Consider the following 20,803-nt stretch of genomic DNA (forward strand, 5'->3'; position numbering starts at 1 on the left):
AAGGACTGACAGGCTTCATTTTACGTTCATGTTAGACCCGCGGAACGCTTTGTCCATATTTTTTACAGTCTATGCTCTGACCTCATGCCAATTTTTTAGTGGTGCAACCACTCCTACAACCAGCATGCAATGTCCATTGTCCGTGTATGTACCTGTACCTCATGTGGCCATGAGCACGAGTATATGACTTAGTACCAGTAGGGGGCGCCAGAAACAGAGAGAGGGATAGTGGCTGCTCTGTTGCCTGCTAGAGAGAGAGGTGGGGGGGGAATTGCACCACTCAGTTCACACGGGTGTGATTTCTTTTTACACCTCTGCTGCTTAGCAGAGTGTGGTGTTGTAGAGGAAGTCTCCACAGACGCGTGCATATGTCACACTAGTCGAAACATAGCAGGATTTTTGTCCAGCGTCCACTTTATAAAGTCCATGCACTACAGTGAATAGCATTTATCCATTTAGATAACTTTTTAATTACTTATTTTTACACAGAAACAAAATGTGTCTTATAGCATCGTTTAAATGCTTAATTTATAGTTTTAATGTGCAATTTTCTTCCCCAATACTCTAGAGGGTACTCTCATTTTGAAGAGATAGTCTTATATTTGCTAGCTCAGATTTGCCAGAAAAACAGTGCCCACTGTGATCTGATATGCAGCAGGATGCATTTCAGCCTACAAGTACAACTACAAAAGCCATGGCCACTGGATGGCAGTAAAGGACAGCACACAGCCACAGCCATCAAGTAGAGCTGTAGAGTAGATGTCTTGACATTTGCCTTATCTTCTAGATAAGCTTGTCACTACACAACACATGCAAACCATCTCTACCAGAATTCCAAGTCAAGACAGAGTGTGGGAGGGGGTCGAGTCCAAGTCGAGACCAGATTGTTTTCCTCAGTTGATGGTACAGAAAACACAGCAAGAGTCAGCTACACACCGTTACTTAACAAGATAGCCTTCTATAAGCGCCAGACAGATCTCTATGGGCTCCTCATAATGTATAATAAATTTATTTCATTGTAGTGAAGAGTCCCGAGGTCTAAGACAGTCAAATTATGTACATTAAAATGTGGACTCGAGACCGGATAAGAGTACACACACACACACACACACACACACACACACACACACACGCAATACTTTGAACTACTTCATATTTTATTTATTTTGGCAAGGTCTGTGATACAAGCAACATCTGGGTAAAACAGTGGTGAGCTACAAAATACAAACACAACTAAACACCGTGTTGAAGAATGAAACGACTAAACAAAAAAGGGCTGGAGTGTAACAGGCACTTGAGTCTATGGAGTACGATAAGGCCATCTGAAAACCATAGGCCTTCAGTTTTACAGTAACAGGTGCTGTAGACAAAGCTTTCTACATATAAAAACAAGGCAGGTGTTAGTTACAAGGGCTTATGTTCAGAAGCTTGCTAAAAGGTGCTTCTTACAGTACTTTACTGAATGAATAGTATAAAAAAAAGAGAATATACATGTAAACGTTCTGCAAAGCGTACTCGCACTGAAACGAAAGAACCATTATGTCTGAAGAACTGAATATAGCCATTCCGATTGAAGTGCAAATAATACGTACGTTTGTCAAGTGTCTTGACTCCATGTAAAAACTCCCTTTATATAGATGAGTCAGAGCTCTTCTGATTGCACTTAATTCACATTTTGTGAGGGAGGTGACAGCATAGAAAAATCTAATTGCAGTTGCAAATACCGTTTGGGCTAATCTTGTTCACCCAAGTGTGCATTAGATGCCAATAACAGGCTTGACAAAGTGCATGACGGCGGATAAGATTCAAGCGGCTCATCATTCCATAGCTACATTGGATTGTCTGTTGGAGTTGGGGAAGTGCTCGTTTAAAGGATTGAACCAACTGGAGAAATGGGTGAAGAGTAAATAAAGCCCAATGTTGCATTACAGCAGGATTTTTTAAAAACAAAAAACACCTATTTTGTTAAAACACAAGTGCCCTTTTGATGATGAATGTCCCACTTTATTACAAGTTGAGGAAAGCGTCAAGCTTTCTCTGGATATTTTCAAACGAGTCCATTCCCATGTAGTCTGCCTGTCCCTGCTCCCATAGCTGCTTCCGTTCTGCTGACGACACGAGGGATTCAGCCGATGCCAGCAGAGGCTGGCCGCTCGCCTGGACAAAACAGATGATGCGCAACAGTCAAAGAAACAGCACACACAACACACCAAGCCAATTCAATGAACACAAAGTAGACACAGCCATTGCAAGCTACGCATCACCATCAAAACAGAACTACAGATGAAAGCAGTTTTTGTTGATAAAATTATTTTTAGAGCAATAGCGCACCGACACAATGTTAACGGTTAATCCATGACAACCACAGCCTTGTCTCCAACAATGATCTGTCCATTCTCAACAATGACCATGTCATTCAACGGGTCATAGAACGGGAAAGAACTGAACTGATCAGATGAATGAGAAAACAGACGAGACGTCAATATTCAAAAGAAGACGACCAAACCGCATTGAAGAAAAATAAAGACAAAGAGGCTAACATGACAAAAGACAAGGACAAAGAGCCTAACATGACAAAAGACAAGGACAGCAGAGTCTAACATGCTACAAAGTATCCTACCTCTTCAAACAAAAATGCTTTAAACCCCTTCAAATAAACACAAAAATGTACTGTGTATCTTAACGGTTGAATATGTACTGGATTTGCTTAAAGTGAAAGGGGTTTAAGGGGAATATATTATAAACTCCAAAACAATGTTTACACTGTGATCCCAAATGTCTTCTGTCCATTTGTGCAATGCTATGGTCAAAACACAGTGTCATTTTGAGGGAAATAAAAATCTTACCGGTAATTCACTTCCTTTCGCGGTTCGAACGGAGCTCATTCACATGCACGCGTCGTTCGAACATGAGAAAATAGTCCGGAAGTGTTTTTTTTTTAAAAGACTAAAAGAGTGCCGTTTGAGTTTATAAACAGTTCAGTGCTGTTAATCTTGTGTTCGTTTAGTAATAGGTTTCTCCTCGTCTCTATAGCCATTTGGCAAATCGAATTCTTTTTTTCATGTTATCCTGTTATCCAATCAGGATAACCAATTCATACAACTGGAACGCTGTAAACACTGGAACACTTTTATAACAGTAGACACAATTAACAATTTACCACTCCAGTTTTTAATGTCTAATATTTACCTCCACACATCCTGAATGGAAGGGCTGCTCTCCGAATTGCTCATGGAGCATGGGCACCACGGTGCTGGAGTACAGGATCCACCAGTCCAGTAGGAAGGTGGGATGCGTGGCTGCCCCTTGCATATCGCCCTTGATCTGTCTGGATTTGGGGTCAAATGTGTAGCTCCAGGGCTTTGTCTTCCCCAAGAAATGCACCACCTTGGCGTTGCTACCAAACCTACAATGGAGCAAGATGGATATTAATTATGGAATACAATATATTTAGGGGCCATGTCCACGTTTGTTTTTAGAGCTGCCACAGCCTTTCTGCCATGTAATAAAAAGAAAATGCCCAGGAGAGCTCCTCCGTCCAGCGTCAAACAACACGCTTAAACACAGAAAATAGTTAACTTTTGGAGATGAGCGCCACTCATCAATGTCAAGTTTGAGCCACCTGGCTGTGTCCGACAACCTGGTCATTAACGAGAATTCCACGCTCGCCATTAGAGGTTCAGGACATGATATCCGAAGCCATTCTCAACTCAAAAATGCTTTCAGTGGACATGGCCCATATTCATGTCATTTAAATTTGTAAATCGACCCATTCTCAAACTACGTTTTCCATCTCTGCAAAGGGGCAATGAAATCAAGATAGCTTTTCAACATAGCTTTACATTGCAGTCAGACTCAAAATTACACCGTTGGGTCAGCATCAGCCCTGCGGAGGAAAGGCATTCCTTAGCACGGCACATTACCAGCCAAAAAGCCCGTGTCTGACACGCTGGAGCATGTGTTGCATGCACAAGTTCTTAGAATGGATTAATGGCAATTTTTTCTGGACACCATTTCAACCTCTCCAAGCGACAAGCTTGCTCATTGGTGAGAGGTTTACTTTCGTGAGGCATGGGTTTCGCTAGAAAGGCACCAAATAATGACCCGAGCCAAAAGGCCTTGGTGACAAGCGTACACGTGAAAAAAAGTGAACTTAAAATAGTGCTCTATTTTAGGCCTTTGGCATCAGCTGTTAGGAACGCAGCGTGGAGACTGTAGGCTTTGGTAGAGCTCTGTTTGAGCTACTGGTCGCCTTCACGGCTCTCTTCAGTGGTAACCTGATGTCATGTCATGGTATGAGTAAACTTTCATGTGACGCATGTATCCGCTTACCCCTTAGATTTGCATCCCGTCTGCCCGATCTGAGAAACACTGACAGAACCACCATAAAAGTATACAACAAAAGAATATAGCCAGTGAAAATTGTAATTTAAATGCTACTTTTCCATTTATTTTGGTGCATTTGTGTCATTTCCATATAAAAAGGACCCAGTCCAAAGTAGGGCTCAAGGTCAAGGCCATTTTGGCCCCACTCCAACAAGGTTATTTTGGTGTCAAACCAGTGACGTGTAAAGCTTGACTACCATCGGTCTGAGAATTCTCAGATTTATCTGTAAACACAAACAACAACTTGTGCGGGAGACAGATTTAGTTTGCGAGTCACAGCTGTTAGCAGGGTATTGATCGCGTGAGTCATCATAAATTATGGGTGCCACCCGTTATAGTTATGCATTTTGGATCTTCTCAGTGAGATGTCTCCCGTGTATACTGCTGGTGAAAACCTCAGTGTTTGTGTGCTTACAGAACCAAATCGACACAGCAGTTCCTTAAACACACACATAAATAATATAGCACAGTGCAGTAGGGGGTGGAACTCAAACTTACCATTGTGCTATGGAAACGGGAGATGCGTGGCATGCGAGGCAGTGTGAGGCCATAAGGAGCAGTGTGGTGCTGTACCAAAATGCGGCATCTCTCCCTTTATATTGGGTACTTTTGTATATTCCATCCATATTTTTACTGTTTAAAGTGCAGACATCACCAGCTAGTACATGCAAATGAACACAGGATACAGTTTCACAGACAAAACCATTATTTCTCAGTATGTACACTTGTACAGTACAGAGTACATAACTCTGTCTACCCTATATTAAAATTGCCTAGAGGGTCGGTGGACAGATCAGGTGGGAGTCACAAACATAACATCTGGACTTGCAAGGCGCACAGTTGCGCCCATCTGCACCAAACTTGGCACCAACACTAACCCAACCCAACCCTAGGGGCACCCCCTAGGCTCAAACCTCTCAACACACTCAAAAACAGAACAGAGCTCTTAAAGGGTGTCCAGTTTGAATACAGTCAAACAACTGTTATATATAATGTCCTTGGTGCCTGTAGCAATACGTTATGGTACTTTTGGTTTAGTACGAACTGAATTCTGGGAATCATAGTTCTAACATACAGACACTGACAGACACTAATGGCAACTTAGCTGCCACAGATATAAAAAAGTCTAAGAATATTTATATATAAAAGCAAAACTATTATAATATATATACATTTTGTTTTTTTTGCCTGCATTATCCGTGCTTCGCATATCGGAACGATCAACTTCAAACTATGTGCAAACAGTGCAGGACCCCAGCAGGTGTTAACTGTTAACTTGTGCCCATGTGGTCGTATCAGCAAATCTCTGGTCAATATCTATAGAAATCCACGATGTGGAGATCCCTGATGTCATCAATGTGATATGTATATGAATTCATATATTATCTTCAGAGTATGAGCTGTTACCCTCTGGTAGACGCTACAGAGCGTGTCGTTGCAAGAGCAACCGCTTCAAACTTTCTTTTGTTCCCACTTCAATTGTTCTACTAAACAACCGCCACATAGTTCATAGTTCTTAGTGGGGAAGAGACTTCTTGACCTTCAGTTATTTATTGCACTTTACTGTGATTGTGATACTATAAACTGTGAATACTCTAGCACTTTTTTATATTATATACCTTCTCTTGTGACTTGTACTTTGCTGCTACTGTGTATTGTCTGTCTGTTTTAAAAAGCGTTGATGTATGTACAAATGCACTTTTGCCCAAGACAAATTTCCCAATTTGACAATAAAGTATATCTCATCTCATATGACTGACCTCCAACTACTAAGAATGGGTGCCTAAGTAATTGTCAATAAGTAATAAACAACTGAGGGGGCAAGTGTTCTGACGGGCACTAGTCTCTATTACACACATATATATATATATATATATATATATATATATACACACACACACACACACACAGTGTATAGTATGACCAGTCGACTTCAACTTCAAAGTCAAAGTTCAAAGTCAAACTCAGCGTATTACAGAGGACCACCGGAAGGAATGCGGTTGCTAGGGTCAGTGAAAGATGAAGCTTGTTGCTTAACACCAACAAGCTCAGAACCGTCACCCCTTCCAGCAAAACCACTCAAATATCATGGAACCACAGAGACCATCAAATAAAATAAGTCTGCATTTGGGGGGGAATGTAGTTTTGGAACTGGTGAGTTTTACCACCTGGAAAGTGCTATGGCAAATTTGTCACAGAGGTTGTCATTTCTTGTGACAGTTTATGTTCACGGCCTGTCAGTGATGGATTACATAATGTGTTTTGTACCTCTTGGGAGGCTCGCTAGCGGGACCAATCCCAACATCCTCAGCCAACCGCTCTTCAAAACTATCCCTACTGGTGTAATCAAGCTTTTGGAAACAGGCATGCCGACCTTAAACTTGACCAATAACACAAAGTTCGGCCAAGAACTTTATTTGGAGAGTTCAAACATCTAGGAGGCGCAAAGAACTAGTGAAAACGGTTCTGAAAAGCACTGCCGAAGTTGACATGTAGATGGTATGGATTTACTGTTTGAATGCTGGAAGGTACGTGTAGATGGTATGGACTTACCAGGGCCCCTGTTTGGCCGTGTGCCCCTCGAAAAAGTATATGCCCATACGGCCACAGTGGCCGTGGTGCCCCAACAGACGCCCACAGAAGTTAATTTTACAGTTTTTACTCTGTGCAATTTTCCAGTCATTACAGTAACCAATGTTCCCCTCACGTCTCGCGCAGAACAAATCTGTGTTGTAGTTGTGTTGCCATTTGCAAAGTGGTTTGATTATTTTGCGGTACTTTGTCTTAATAACTACCCCCACTGCCGCTCTAACGTCTCTACAATGCCATGTTATTCAATATATTAGTTTAGCACAAAATATAGGCTTTTCTAAACCAAGCCCTTATACAAAAGTTATGTCATTGTATTTTCTGTGAATTAACTCAGTTTAACCCAATGATCGTCAGCCATTTAAATTTCAAGGACCCCCCTTGACAGCCTGACAGGGTCATAGGCCATTTCATTATGATTTTCATCTCTGGACTGGGACCCCAAAACATGTTTACAATATTTTACAACAGTAGCTACTTATATTTTGTCATTTAAAGCTGTGATTATTTATTTAAGAAGCACTGTTCTGAACCAATGTTCGCCTTGAAATAAAAATATATTTAACCATCCTTAACCTTTAAGCTAAAATAATTCAGACCAGGGACTTAATTTTCTTTTTAAATTGATGTCCTTCATGCCCTGACACTTGGCCTTGACCACACTAAAGGCCAAGTGGCCTTGCCCCTAAAAGGATGAAATTCCACTCCAGACTTACTGTTTGAATGCTGGAAGGTAAGTGTAGATGGCAATGCTGCTGAGGTTGTAAATGAAAGGGAGGTGCTTCTTGATGTCAGCTGTTGCCCAATCATTGAAGAAGCCATTCAAAACACCTTGGTCCCCGCCTGCAGAGGAGAAGAACAGCATTCAATCCACACAGCTCGACTAAGGTTTACGCACTCCTGCAAATGAATCCGTCTGATCATTTACAGACTAATCACATCATTTTGTAAATATACAGGTTGTGTGCGTCAAATGCGACTAAAGTAGTTCCACAACATTGTGAAATTAAATCCATGCTTGGAAAACCTGGAATGCTATTATCCATATTAAGCCATGCATGTGTACAATCATAACCTGCATAAGTAGCTAGCACCAATGCAGTGGGGGCTGAAGAGTTCAAAAGCTGGCAAAAAGACTGACATGAAGTGTCATTTACAGCTTGGCTACCAGTAAAGAAAACAAGTGCATCTGTTTCAGACGATAGAAGAAGCACACATAGTAGCGGTTTAAATGCGGACGTCTTGCAATCCCCAAGTTGACCAACAATGCTTCAATGTTCTACTGTGTTTCTGGGGGCTTGGTCAGAGTATGGGCCTTTAGCCAATAGGGAGAAAGTAATGAGAAAGCGACAGCTAGTTTGTACCAGATTAATCTAGTAAGAGTGGTGACACGCTTTGATCTCGCCGCAAAGCGGGTGCCTATGGGCTATAGTTGGAACAATCCCTTTGAGATAGAATGAGCACTTCCGCATTCCATTGTTAATGGATAGGAGTCAATGCTAGTGTCGCCACTCTCTTACTAGATTACTCTGGTTTGGACAAGTTCTGAATCCGTGTTTACGTACCATTGTGCACACTCAGAATATATATACACATTGTTGCAATATTAATTAGCAGAGCTAACTTTATTTATATAGAAGTTATCTTTTATCAAATTATTGGGAGGACCATCCTCTGTCAAACCTGACCTGTGCACAAATGAAAGTCTACGTTAGTTACAGTGAATCAGATATGCGAGATGTTGGCTGATGCCAGGTTCCCTATATGCACACCAGGCAAACAGCACTGACACGCATCACAGAGTGATGCGTGTCAGCACACCACACCTGTGGCAGCCAGATTAGTAGACATCTCTGCTGACACTCTCCAACATTAAATCAGTCTGCTGAAGCATTTCATTGCCAACAATGAAATACTTGATGAGCATCCAAAAACTAAATCCACAAACCTTGTCCAGACAAGCCAATACAGATTGTAAACAGAGAGCTAATCCTACTATAACCCACCCTGGGCAAGACCTACGCTGAAAAGACCATCAGCGGAAGTTGTGGGTTTTTAGCATAAGTATTGCCAAAAGAAATTACGTTGATGCTTTGCAAATCAGTTTACATTCTCCACCAATGAAACAAGTGTTGTGATTGGTCGGGAAAATATCGTATCCGGGGGAAATACATCTGACGGATATTCTGGAGGATAATTCCGCAGATAGCTTCTCTGCCTTACGTTGTGACCAGGCTTTTCTTTTCGCAGATAACTGGGACCGAGGCTAACTATAACCAGGCAAATTATATCACTTCTGTTGCAACAAACGGAAGGTTAACATACAGTAGCACTCTGTGCCAGAGCAGTGTGACACGATATATATGTAGAACATAGCTAGCAATTATGGAAACCCAAAGCACAGGAAGCTTCCCTTGGAGCAAAGTTCAGAGGGTAGTAAATGTGAGCATAGATATCACCAACATATAGCACAAGCCAGGGGTCATGCATGTAGGCCATGTATGCAAGGAGTGTAGCGAAATACTCAAGGCACTCAGAGGGCCCCATCTTGAACCGCCTTACCCCTTATGACCTTAGATTATATGAATAGAGAGGGCACCCAGAGGAAACCCTAAGGCGAAATGGACATAGTGGCCGAATGAAGGTATTGCAGTCTGGCCCCAAACACATGAACGCGCTGTCCGTTGACTATCATTGTACACGTTCACGACGGACGGCGCTAGTGCGTGTTCAACGGCAGCGCGTTCATGTGTTTGGGGCCACTCACCATTGCAATCCGTCCCAGAATGCACTCTGTTCCTACCAGGAAGGAGGAGTGAAATCGCCTCATGCGCTTTTGAGCAACTTAATGCAAGTGGATGGAAGGAGAACTCGGTGTCTTCTCTATTCATATATACTCTAAGCTTATGACTCACACACACACTATGCTGTCGGGGACCATTTTTGGCGCTCGCCGACAAAACTCCCGATCTGACACAAGATCGTTCTTTGATCAGAGGTTTTGCTTGCCGTGTGTGAAAGGCTATGCGAGAAGATATAGCACTGCGCACACAGAAAGCCTGTATTACAGCCTTCTCGTGTTGATAAAACCTCATCGGAATAAACAGTGCAGAGCAAACTTTTGGACCTTGTGCGCTCTGTGTGTGTGCACGCTACGGTGAGAGACAGGCATTTAATGAAAATCAAGATTAAACGTCCTGTCTCGCTGTAGCACGCGTAGGCTACAGTACACGCCATCAAAAACATTTTGCCCTGTGTAGCCTCGCTATTTCCGTGTGTGACATGCACGCATAGAGAGGCGTCCGCGTCCTGTGCGCTTGCATCACGGAATCCTGCACGTGCGCAAGATGTCAAAATGAATTGGAATAAAAAACAAGTGAAGTAGCCTGTATCGGGTCTGGAGCACATCTTGGTGAACTCTTGCAGTGTGTGATGCCTAGTTGGCGATCAATCGTTTAGTGTGAAAGCCACAAAGATATAAAAAAGACTCCTGTAGTGTGAAATACATAACGATCCGATGACTCGCCGACAACTTTAAAACTCCTACAGTGTGTAGGCTAGGGGCCATTATGCCTAAACTCAGGCATTTTCACCATTTTTAAAATAGTTCAAATAGCTCACAACGGCGTACAAGACGAGGTCCTCAGTGCCAGAGCAGTGTGATGGTGACACAATGTACAGAACATGCATAGCCCATTTTCATTATAAGACCCCTGCATTGCACTGGTGGTAGTATATCAATGATGAGTATAGTTGTAACAAGACCTTGGATTATAAATAGTAAGCCTGGTCTATACTGGCCAATCCATTATGGTGCTGAACATTTAATAAGGTGACAAAGATTACCCACTGATGAGTGGTTTGCACAGTCTGCACTGAAACATTATTTAAACATTTCACTTTTATTATAGCCTTTCAATGGCATTCTTGCCTCCAGCTGATCTGTTAATACTGCAGTGCCAACCTGATGAATTGCTCACTTTGGAGGGTCCGACTCCGTATAATATTTTGTCAAATTAAACCAAGATCTACACTATAAAATTGTATTATTAACCAGATGCGTCTCCGAGCTTGTACCTACCAGCAATTCTTGTGCAGAATTTAGCCAATTAGGCAGCCCAGGCTGTGCACTGACTCCAACAAGCTCCAGCTCAAATAGTTACTTTTTTTTTTTAGGTTAGAGAAAGATGTTTATGGTTAGGGTCTGTCTGTGGTTTAACTCAAAAGGCCTCAGGGTTTGTCCAGGGCAGGCTTTGAGTTCTTGGTAATATATATATATGTAATATAGACAAAAGGTAGTAAGGAACCCCCTGCCCCGCAGGCTTATCATAGTCTTGTTTAGTATTTCTGTATGGGTTTTATCTTATCTCCAAAACAATAAAATGAAGTAATGAACAGACATCAATGTCACCATGGTCACCATGCAACCACTTTAGTTAAAAATGTTAACTAGTCAGGAAATGGAACCCATTTCCAAGGCTGCTCATTTTGTAGTTTCCCATTGGATGAAAGTGGTAGGAAACCTACCTGAAAACGTTTTTATATACCCATTTTCAACCCATCTTCATTTAGATGGCAACATTTTTTTCCTACTTTGTGTCAGATAGTTGTGGACAGGTCAGAAACCATCTTATAATTAGCATTAGTGAGGACCAATTATCTGATGAAGTGATCTTTTAATTAGTTTAATAGCTGGAGAGAGCCCCGTTGCTGAAGAAATAACTCTACTATAGCAATGATTGCTAGGCTCTAATCTAGGATTATGGGTGCATACTTTTACCATTGGTCCGATAACTCAAACCCTCACCTCCCACAGGGCAGCACACCTGAACCTAACCCTCTCCCAACCCTTAACGCACCCCTCACCAACCATAATCCGGTCGTATTAACGCACCCCTCACCAACCTTAATCTAGTCGTTTTAACGCACCCCCCACCAACCTTAATCTGGTCGTTTTAACGCACCCCTCACCAACCTTAATCTGGTCGTTTTAACGCACCCCCTCACCAACCTTTATCTGGTCGTTTTAACGCACCCTTCAACAACCTTAATCTGGTCGTTTTAACGCACCCCCTCACCAACCTTAATCTGGTCGTTTTAACGCACCCTTCAACAACCTTAATCTGGTCGTTTTAACGCACCCCCTCACAAACCTTAATCTGGTCGTTTTAACGCACCCTTCAACAACCTTAATCCAGTCGGACCAATGCTATGTCTAACCAATGCTATGACCAAAGTATGCCTCCCAAATTGGGTGATCATGCCACTTGAATGCAGTGGTGTGCCGTCAGGGCCAGCAAGGCCTTCTCTGCTGGCCCTGCACTTGCCTGATGCAGAAATTAAAATTTATTTTTCTGCCATCATTGCACCGTCTCTCATTCAGACAGGTTGGACACACTGCTTCCATTCTGTGCAGGTACAACAGCGCTTGTTTTTTTTTCTTAACCAATGAGACTTTTTCCTTGTGTTGTCTCCGGGTAAAAATCTCCACCGTGAGGCCTTCAGAATCTCCACAGAATCCCCTTGCTGTTGAATTGAATGGGAGAGATATAGAGATCGACAGGTTCCTTAGCCAATCAGATTTCGAGTTTGCTCTGCTGGCCGTTTTCCTTCAGGTGCCAGGGTACTCTAGCTTTAATGAAGTTAACGTCTTGCCTGTATCCCATCGCTGGGGGAAAATATTGTCCATTGATGAAAGAGTACTGGTGTTTCAAACTTTCTGCGCGAGATCCCATCTATGGGTTGAATTGAGCTCGCTAAATTAAACGAGAAGGAAGGACTTTTTAAGAAAAGCTTGCAATTGTAAAGAAGGGATGAGGAAGACCATGGTATGATGCAGGAAACCATGGTAAGGATCTTTATATAATATTTATACATGCGATTACGACGAAGCTTATTGATGATTGATCGTTTGATAGGCTAGGTTTGTAGACTTGTGGTTGTTGTTCGTGCTGACAGTGCTGTGTGGCCGAGTCTCAAGTGGTTGTGCGCTGAGGAGCTGTGCGTGCGTGTGCTACGTGTGTTTACTATAGTCCCTGGAGGAGCTTAGCTGGGATATGTGACAAAGCCCGAGTGTGGTTCAGTTCCACTTATTTCTGCTTTCGTGTTGTATAAGAAAATATGACAGGCCTGGTCCATTTTGGCACTGCCCGCCACTGCTTGAATGAGTTGAAAATCTTTGCTACACATACATGAGGTTATAAAGACACAGACTGCTGCCTTTAATAACACATAACTGCCATTTCCCCCCAAACCACAACATTCCTCTGGGGCTTTCAAACGTCAATAGGGACTCGCGCATCTTCATTTCGAGGGGATGAGCAGGGCTCAGCAAGAATTCACTTCTCCCTGCCAGTTTCTTTTGGCAGTACACAGAAGTGGAACCACAAGCCTGGAGATACAGTATAGTACTGCCTCATGGGTCAATCAATTGCGAGGACATTGAACCATGATGATGCTCATGATGATCTTGCTGAAAGTACTGTAGTACTGTAGTACCACCTGGTATGGATGTTTGTCTGCAGCCCTAAAGTCACAACTGCTGCAACAACTGAACATTTGTTCAAAGATTGTTGGACAACAACTTCAGAAACTTTATACATCCACATATGATAACAGCATCCTAAGGTTAGCAAGGAATATCACCTCTAATGCTAAGCATGTGTTGTATAGAGAATATAGGTTGCTACCTTCAGGAAGGAGATATGGTGTACCAGCATACAACAAGGTCAGACTAAAGAGGTCCTTTGTCTACCAGTCGACCTTGAGGCTTAATCAGGAGATGTAGTAGCCACAGGATAATCTAAGCGGTGGATATTGCTCATGTCTTTATGTATGTAAATTGTCTTGTTCTTTGTGTTTTGTATATGTTCTGTATACTTGGCTGCTGTGTCGCAAGACAAATTTCAGTGTGAACTGACAATAAAGTACTATATCATATCATACATCATGTATTGCTTGTGGTGCGGAGCAGAGCACGAATGCTAAAAGGTCAAACGAACATCAACTCAGTCTACACAGTGTGTGGAAGGCCATCCCAGGCTATAAATATGACAGCTAAGACCTATTAGCATACCAGAACTAGGGCTGTCAGTTCACCTCTATAATCCAATTCGAATTTCATTGCTTAATTATTTGTAATTTTCGAAAATATTCGAATATTTACATTGTTTATTTTAGCTCATATTTAGCCTATAATAATACACGTGGCTGGCATGTCTTGTGAGTTTTGGGAAGTGCATATAGTTTTGACAGGTCTGTCTGCTGTGGACAGTGAAATCCTGACCATTAAACACGGGCAGAGGCAACGATAAAATCTATCATTCATTGTGAAGCCAGCAACATGTTGATGCAAACAGACGTGTACAGTAGCTGCTCGGCCTGCTCCAAATGATATTAGCATTCGTCTGTGTCTGCCCGTGTAAACGCAGCATCGAGTGTGTTATTAAGGAGGACTCCTTGGCTTCTAACGATATGGACCCTTAAACTAATGTTAGCTCCCATGCTAACTAGTTGCTACCCTCGTCAGTAACAACACCACAGATCGGGTGGAAGATGCTGATATCACTTTGCTTGTGCCCGTCGATGGGAAATGAGATTTAAAAGGCTATAGAAGCGTGGATGAAAGGCAAGCACAGATGTGCAATAAAGTTGCGGCGTGAGACTGTATTATGATTTTCGTTCTACCGGCGATTTCTGTCTGCGTAGTATACTAGTATCTATGTATGTGTTACAAGGGTTTGTGTGTCTGTCATTAAATGTGCTACTGTTGACAACAGCCAGTAAGCCCGCCCACCCTGTAGACTGTCTCTGATTGGCTTACCCTGAAATCTGGCCCTACTTTAGCCAATCAATGACCTCTTCTGCGACGTGAGCGGACGTGCACCTTTTCACATGCAGTGGAAGCGGCCGGGGAGATTTCACAGCGGTAGATCCGTTACTCAATACATTTAGTGAGCGGATAAAATAACATAAAACTAAATAAAAATATTAAATAGAATTAATAAATTATAAAAGCTCCATTCGAATGGCAATTTTAGCTTTCGAATATATATATATTTTTTAATATTCGAATTTCTTTCATATTATGAAATTCGTTCTGACAGCCCTAACCAGAACCATCAATGTGTCATTCAACTACCAAAATTCTAGGGAGATTTGGAAAAGATCTGTAAAAGATATCAAATAAAAGTAGACTACTTACATTGCTTATATTATACAATATACAGTATGGCACACATCACAAGTGACTGATGAGTTGTGACTAAATGAGTAACAAGAATCCCAAACTTGCTTAAAGACTATTAATAGGGAAAACAAACAGTACATCTTGCCAGGGGTCCAGTTATTAAAATGGCAGACAGACAGTATGTGTGCCAAAAAACAAGTCTACGCTTCAAAGCACGGGCCAACATTATGCAAACTAATTGGAAAAACCAATGAACTCATGCCAAAATCTATGTTGCCATATCAGAATGAACAATAGTATTGTAGTTCAGTCAGACAACACGTTCGCATAGCAGGAGAAGCCAGGAATGAGATGATGCGACTAGTCACCTGATCAGGTAGGTGTGCCCTCTTGAGTTGTCTGGATGAACTAGCTATGCAGGCTGCACATCCTTTTCAATACTACCTACAAGGTTCAGCTACAGAGAGCAGAATTCATTTTTAGGCTGCAACAGCCTAAGATTAAGCCTTTGACAGTGTGTTGCGAGAGAAATAATAAGAAATCCCAAAAGAAGCGACTTGAGCACTTAAACCTATATACATCTAGTATTTTAAAATAGACGATGTACAAGCTCATAATGCATTGTGACTGCTTGTAGGTCGACAATTTTCTAAATAAATCAAGGAGGAAAAAAAAGTGAAAAATATTTTTGAAACATTTTAACAGCATAAATCTGATACAGGGATCCCTAGTGCAGGGAAATCCATTGCCATGAAAATGTTAGGAAACAATCCCAAATTAAGCACATCTGCCAAAATGTACAAGCAACTTTACAGAAAAACAAGCCCAAATTCGCCTATAATAAGATGACATGGCAACACTGGCCTTTGAGTACCAGAGGAGGGACATTTAACAGTTTTGTAGATTTGTGTTCATCAGATGAATTTGTGCACACACACAGGTTTCTATTATGGCCCTGTTTGATGCCTCCATCTGGTTCAACATGTAGGCCTATGCCAACAATTGATTAAACAATGCAGACAATTACAGAACAGATTATAGCTTGAGTTTGCTTTGCTACCAGTTGAACCTGCAAAGTGCATCCTAGTAAAGATAGATCCAACACTGTTCAACAGCACCAAAGGAATATTTGAAAATGCCAACCGCTGTGTGCGATAGTGTGTATATATATTTATTTAAATCACTCCCGTGTGAAGTGAGGGGCGTCTTATCATCGTACATCATGACATAACATGTCTTATTCGCTCAGACACATGAAGTAAATTCTCCTTTCATTGTCAATGACAAATGTGACACGAGTTGGGACAAAAAGCTGTATATAGAAATAAATATCCACTGATGATGACTACACATTTTCAGTGGGAGAAGATGTTCTTTTAAATTTGATATCAAGCCAAAATGCCAACCACAATTCACTGGTGTCTCAGGGGTGGGGTTTGTTGAATGTCAACCAGAGCCCACTGCAAAATGCGGCCTCTCAAATTTAACCTCCACCACACCCCGGGGGGCCCCCCAAGAATAACTCAGCAGGGCTGACCGTCTGTGAGAGCCTTGTGTCCAGTCACGGGGTTGATAAATGCCTTACTTAGAGGAATGATAAACACAAAAGGAGTTTACATCATATTACCAATAACTCAAAGCCTGCCTTGGACAAACCCTGAATGTTTGAAAGAGTTTGGAAAGACTCTGCTAGCATCCAAACTCTACCAACTGGTGAACACCAAATATTTTTGGAACCTTCTTCTTACAGTCATACTAGTATTAGTCGTAACATAATTGTAGGCGGACCTGAAAATAGGATTTTATATAGTTTGAACAAACAAGCTATATAGAACTGCAAGGACTTAGAGAAGTGACAGTGTTGTCACTTCTCCTGTTGTGCGACGCTTCCTGGCTTACCGTCAAAGCTGCCGTGTTCTGTACAGTACTGAAGAAGCTTGCCATATGTCTCCATTGAAGGCCGGAAAACAAACACACCGGAATTGAAGCAGTCGGGCCAGCCAGGATCCGGGGCAGCTGACAACTCTTCTCTGTCAAACAGCTCATCTATATTTGAAACCACCTGGGGAGACAGTAACAAAACACAGTCAAACGATATGCATTACATAAAGCCTAGGTGAGAATTATGTAAAGCATGCATTTGAAGCAATTGTTGTGCAATGAGCTTACAGCATTTTCACTCAGCTATTATAAGAGCATGTTTGTACTGTAGCCGGCCAAAAGACCAATATCTCCTCTGGTCAGAGACAAATGTCTTTAAAATCGTCATGGGGGGCCGTATTTTAGATTAAAAACAGAAGAGCATGTTTAAATGCCATGATTGCACCGAGTCATCTGGTACTCCTTAAACCAGGCTAGTCGCTTTGGTGAATTTCTGATCAGTGTTATTATGTAACGAACAACTACCATGAAATCCTGACACTCTTTGATGTTTTGGACAACATCTTGCATAACTAGTAAATTCAGGACATGTGCGCTGTGCGGTGAATGTAGAGTTGTAGACAGACACTAGTTCTGTCCGCCTCGGCAGGTTCTGTGTTTTGTCGCTGGGTCGGCGGCAGGTTTCAAAGGCAGGCTGGCATCGTTGTTGCCAGCCAGGGTGTTCTTGCTGGTGGTGGTTTCATTGTGAACAAGTAGCCCAAGTACTGTACTGTATGCATACCCTACCTGGCAGGTTAAAATAAAAGACACCAGAATAATGTTTGAATGCCTTATCTGCATGTGTACAAGAGGACATGCAACGCAGCCCACCCCCGCCCTGGAAGGTGAGGACAATAGAGGTGTTAAGGTGCGTTCAGACTTGGATGGTTAGAGCGGCGCAATTACATACAAAGTCAATGCAAAGACGAGAATTGGGCGCAGCGCGACCTGGTGCGGTACAAACGGGACTAACCAAGGCGAATATATTCAGGTCTAATTCCTCATGGGGGCTGGAGCCCGGCCTCCCCCATAGAGTCTACGCCACTGCCTCTGGTCATCCCGCCCCCCCCCCCATGTGGGAGATCCGGGTTCAAATCTAGGTGGTTACATTGTGGGCATGTCCAGGATTAGACTTTTTGAGAGCAGGGCGATTGGGTCATACCTAGATGAATGTAGCTGCTGCTGAGTATCCCTACCTACCTTAGTCCCGGAATTTTTATATACCCTATATAATTTTTATATCTACCCCTTTGAATAGACAGTTGATGTATGGGTTTCTGACCAAGGACACCTGGGTTCAAATCCAGGTGGCGGTGGTTACACCTGATCAGATTTTTAAGAAAAATAAAAAAGAAGGGGCAGACAAAAACATCCTAATTTCTCACCAGTGTGTCTGCGTCCATGAAGACACATTTGGAGTAGTGTGTGAGGGTCCAGCAGTGCAGCTTGGTAAACGTGACACCCAAATCAGGTCTCTTCATCATGGCCAGGTGAGCGGTGTCCCCGCTGTCCAGCACATTCACGATCCTCACCTCATCAAAGATCTTTTTCAGCACAGACCTACAGGAACCACACCGCTCAGAAATTAATAGCTATTGCTAAATGGTAAAAAAAGAAAGGTCATGGATGTCCCTGATTGAGAGGTTTCTTACTGGCAAGGATCTGACACGTGTGGTCCGATGAGTGCCACCAACTTCTTCGACGTTTTGTGGTTGCGCAGGGACTTGCCCAAGACCATGGCTCCTTTGGCATAGGCGTCATTCGTAGCCAACGTTACAAAAGCTTGGGCTGTGTATAGAACAAAAAATGTATTAGGCTTGCAATGTATTTATCTGTTGCAACAGAAAGGTCCAATCACATATTATAATTTAACTATAATCACGATATACTTTCAGCACTCAGTACGAATGGCGCTTTAATCCCCTTATTAAAATAAAGATGGCATATAAAGTAGGGCTGCACAATTCTGGTTAAAGTGATAATCCCAATAATTTTGCAATCATGAATATTTATAATTTCCATTGGTACATTCTTAATTTTCTTCATGCCTCTTTTTGCTACACTAGTATCCGCCATCCGGTACCCTGTCTTGGACAAATTGTACAATGGTTTGTACAGTGTTCTGGTAATCTTGTGTAATGTTGGAAGAGACAAGACTCATGCAACTGCTGTGCAAATAATCTTACACTTTATTGTAGATGTGTGCAACAACAACCCACAGGCATGTCTCAGTCAAAACTTTGCCAAGTTACTCCCCATCCGTGTACAATACCAGTAACCACTCTCTTTTCTCCTCCACGCCCTCCATTTTCATTGGTCGCCCAGAGCCCATGCTTGGCGCATATATCATCAAATACATGCTGGGAAACGAGCCAATGGGTGATATTTATAATTTATATCAAAAATACATAACAAACAGAAGGCAATAATTCAGTCACACAAGCTCAGGAGGAGAATCACTGAATTATAACTCCAGTTCTAGTTGCATAACCACGCTGCAGTGGCAGTGCACAGACTAGCCCTGGTCCAGGGCTATGCACAGACTGCACACACACACGCCCCCTTCCTTTTCAACTACCGGGTTTGTTATGAAGTATTAAGTAATGTTACATGACGCAAGTGACAGGTGGACAGTGTGTACTTGTACTGACGCTGTAAAATGCCTTAATAGTAAAGTAATCCACGGAAATACGCGACGAAATATCGTGTTTCATGCCTATATGCCTAGATTGACAGACAGCGCCGCGGCTGGTCGGGTACATTGGTGGTTTCACAATTCACATTCATGCCATGAAGCCGATTGCATTGCTTCGTCAAGTGCAGGTTTGGAACAGATTGTCCACTGATTCCAGACACTCCAGACTCGTGTGGTGGGCCCACACAAGCAGACGGACAGACCTACGTGAGGAAATCTGTTCTAGACTATCCGTCAGGCACGAGGAGGATGCATTACAAACTTTTACTGAACTCTACTCTGACTTGACCGACACAGAGCGAAGTAGCTGCTTCAAGAACGTGTTAAGCCACACAATGACATTGAGGCCGAGACTCACTTCAGTACTAAAACTAAAACAACCAAAACAAAAAGACTACTAAAAATATGGCAGTCCACTTAAGTGTGCTTTTACGATTATTTCTGCACACTGCAGAGTGAGCGCATGTATGCCAACTTGCCAAGAGACGCCACAGACATTTCCCCAATTTCTGTTTCCACTGTCAACCACCATATAATGTTCTTCTCGGTTATCACTTTATATTTAAAGTGCATTTTGGTTTACGTACCTGCCATGGCTGGAGTAGAGTACTAGTTAGTCCTGGTTCTTAAAACAGGACAGTGCAAACAACCTGAGGAGGAAAAAGGGGCCGGGGACTAGCTAAATTGAATAGAGGTGGATTTATACCAGCATGACATGCAGTACCGAGACGGCGGTCACGTGACAGTCTGGACACACCCACCCTTATACTCGGCACGCAGCATGTCGTAAAAGAGCAGATCTACAAGCCAACAACGCGTCGCTGTGCGACGCTTTGTTGGCTTGTAGATCTGCGCTTTTATGCAATTTATGGCAAGCAGGAGACTGAGCAAGCACAAGCACAACCACTCCTCCTTGCTAAATGCCACAGAGAGTTTACTTTAACACAAACAAATGTCAAATGTAATTCCTATTCAAGCATTGAAAAAGCACCAATGTGTGTTTTATAGACAGTTAACACATCAAC

General features: G+C 42.4%; 1 protein-coding gene and 1 long non-coding RNA gene across 3 annotated transcripts in view; both read right to left on the reverse strand.

Annotated features, from left to right (window-relative positions):
* The window catches only part of LOC308336388, a 668,236-nt gene that overhangs the window by 191,526 nt on the left and 455,907 nt on the right, over window positions 1–20,803 (reverse strand). The window lies entirely within an intron of this gene.
* On the reverse strand, window positions 1,137–20,504 carry gyg1b (glycogenin 1b). Of its 2 annotated transcripts, none has more exons than XM_080793178.1 (7): window positions 20,366–20,504; window positions 18,736–18,871; window positions 18,469–18,643; window positions 17,063–17,225; window positions 7,692–7,818; window positions 3,190–3,406; window positions 1,137–2,157 (listed from the first exon to the last, which is right to left on the reverse strand). In XM_080793178.1, the coding sequence occupies exons 1-7, from the start codon at window positions 20,370–20,372 to the stop codon at window positions 2,008–2,010; spliced, it is 975 nt and encodes a 324-aa protein (XP_080649304.1). In that variant the 5' UTR covers window positions 20,373–20,504; the 3' UTR covers window positions 1,137–2,007. The 2 variants fall into 2 exon arrangements, with proteins under 2 accessions (XP_080649304.1, XP_080649305.1); XM_080793179.1 differs by lacking the exon at window positions 1,137–2,157 and adding an exon at window positions 2,197–2,447.

This window comes from Protomyctophum bolini (assembly GCF_963924005.1).
Source record: "Protomyctophum bolini genome assembly, chromosome: 21".
NCBI lineage: Eukaryota > Metazoa > Chordata > Actinopteri > Myctophiformes > Myctophidae > Protomyctophum > Protomyctophum bolini.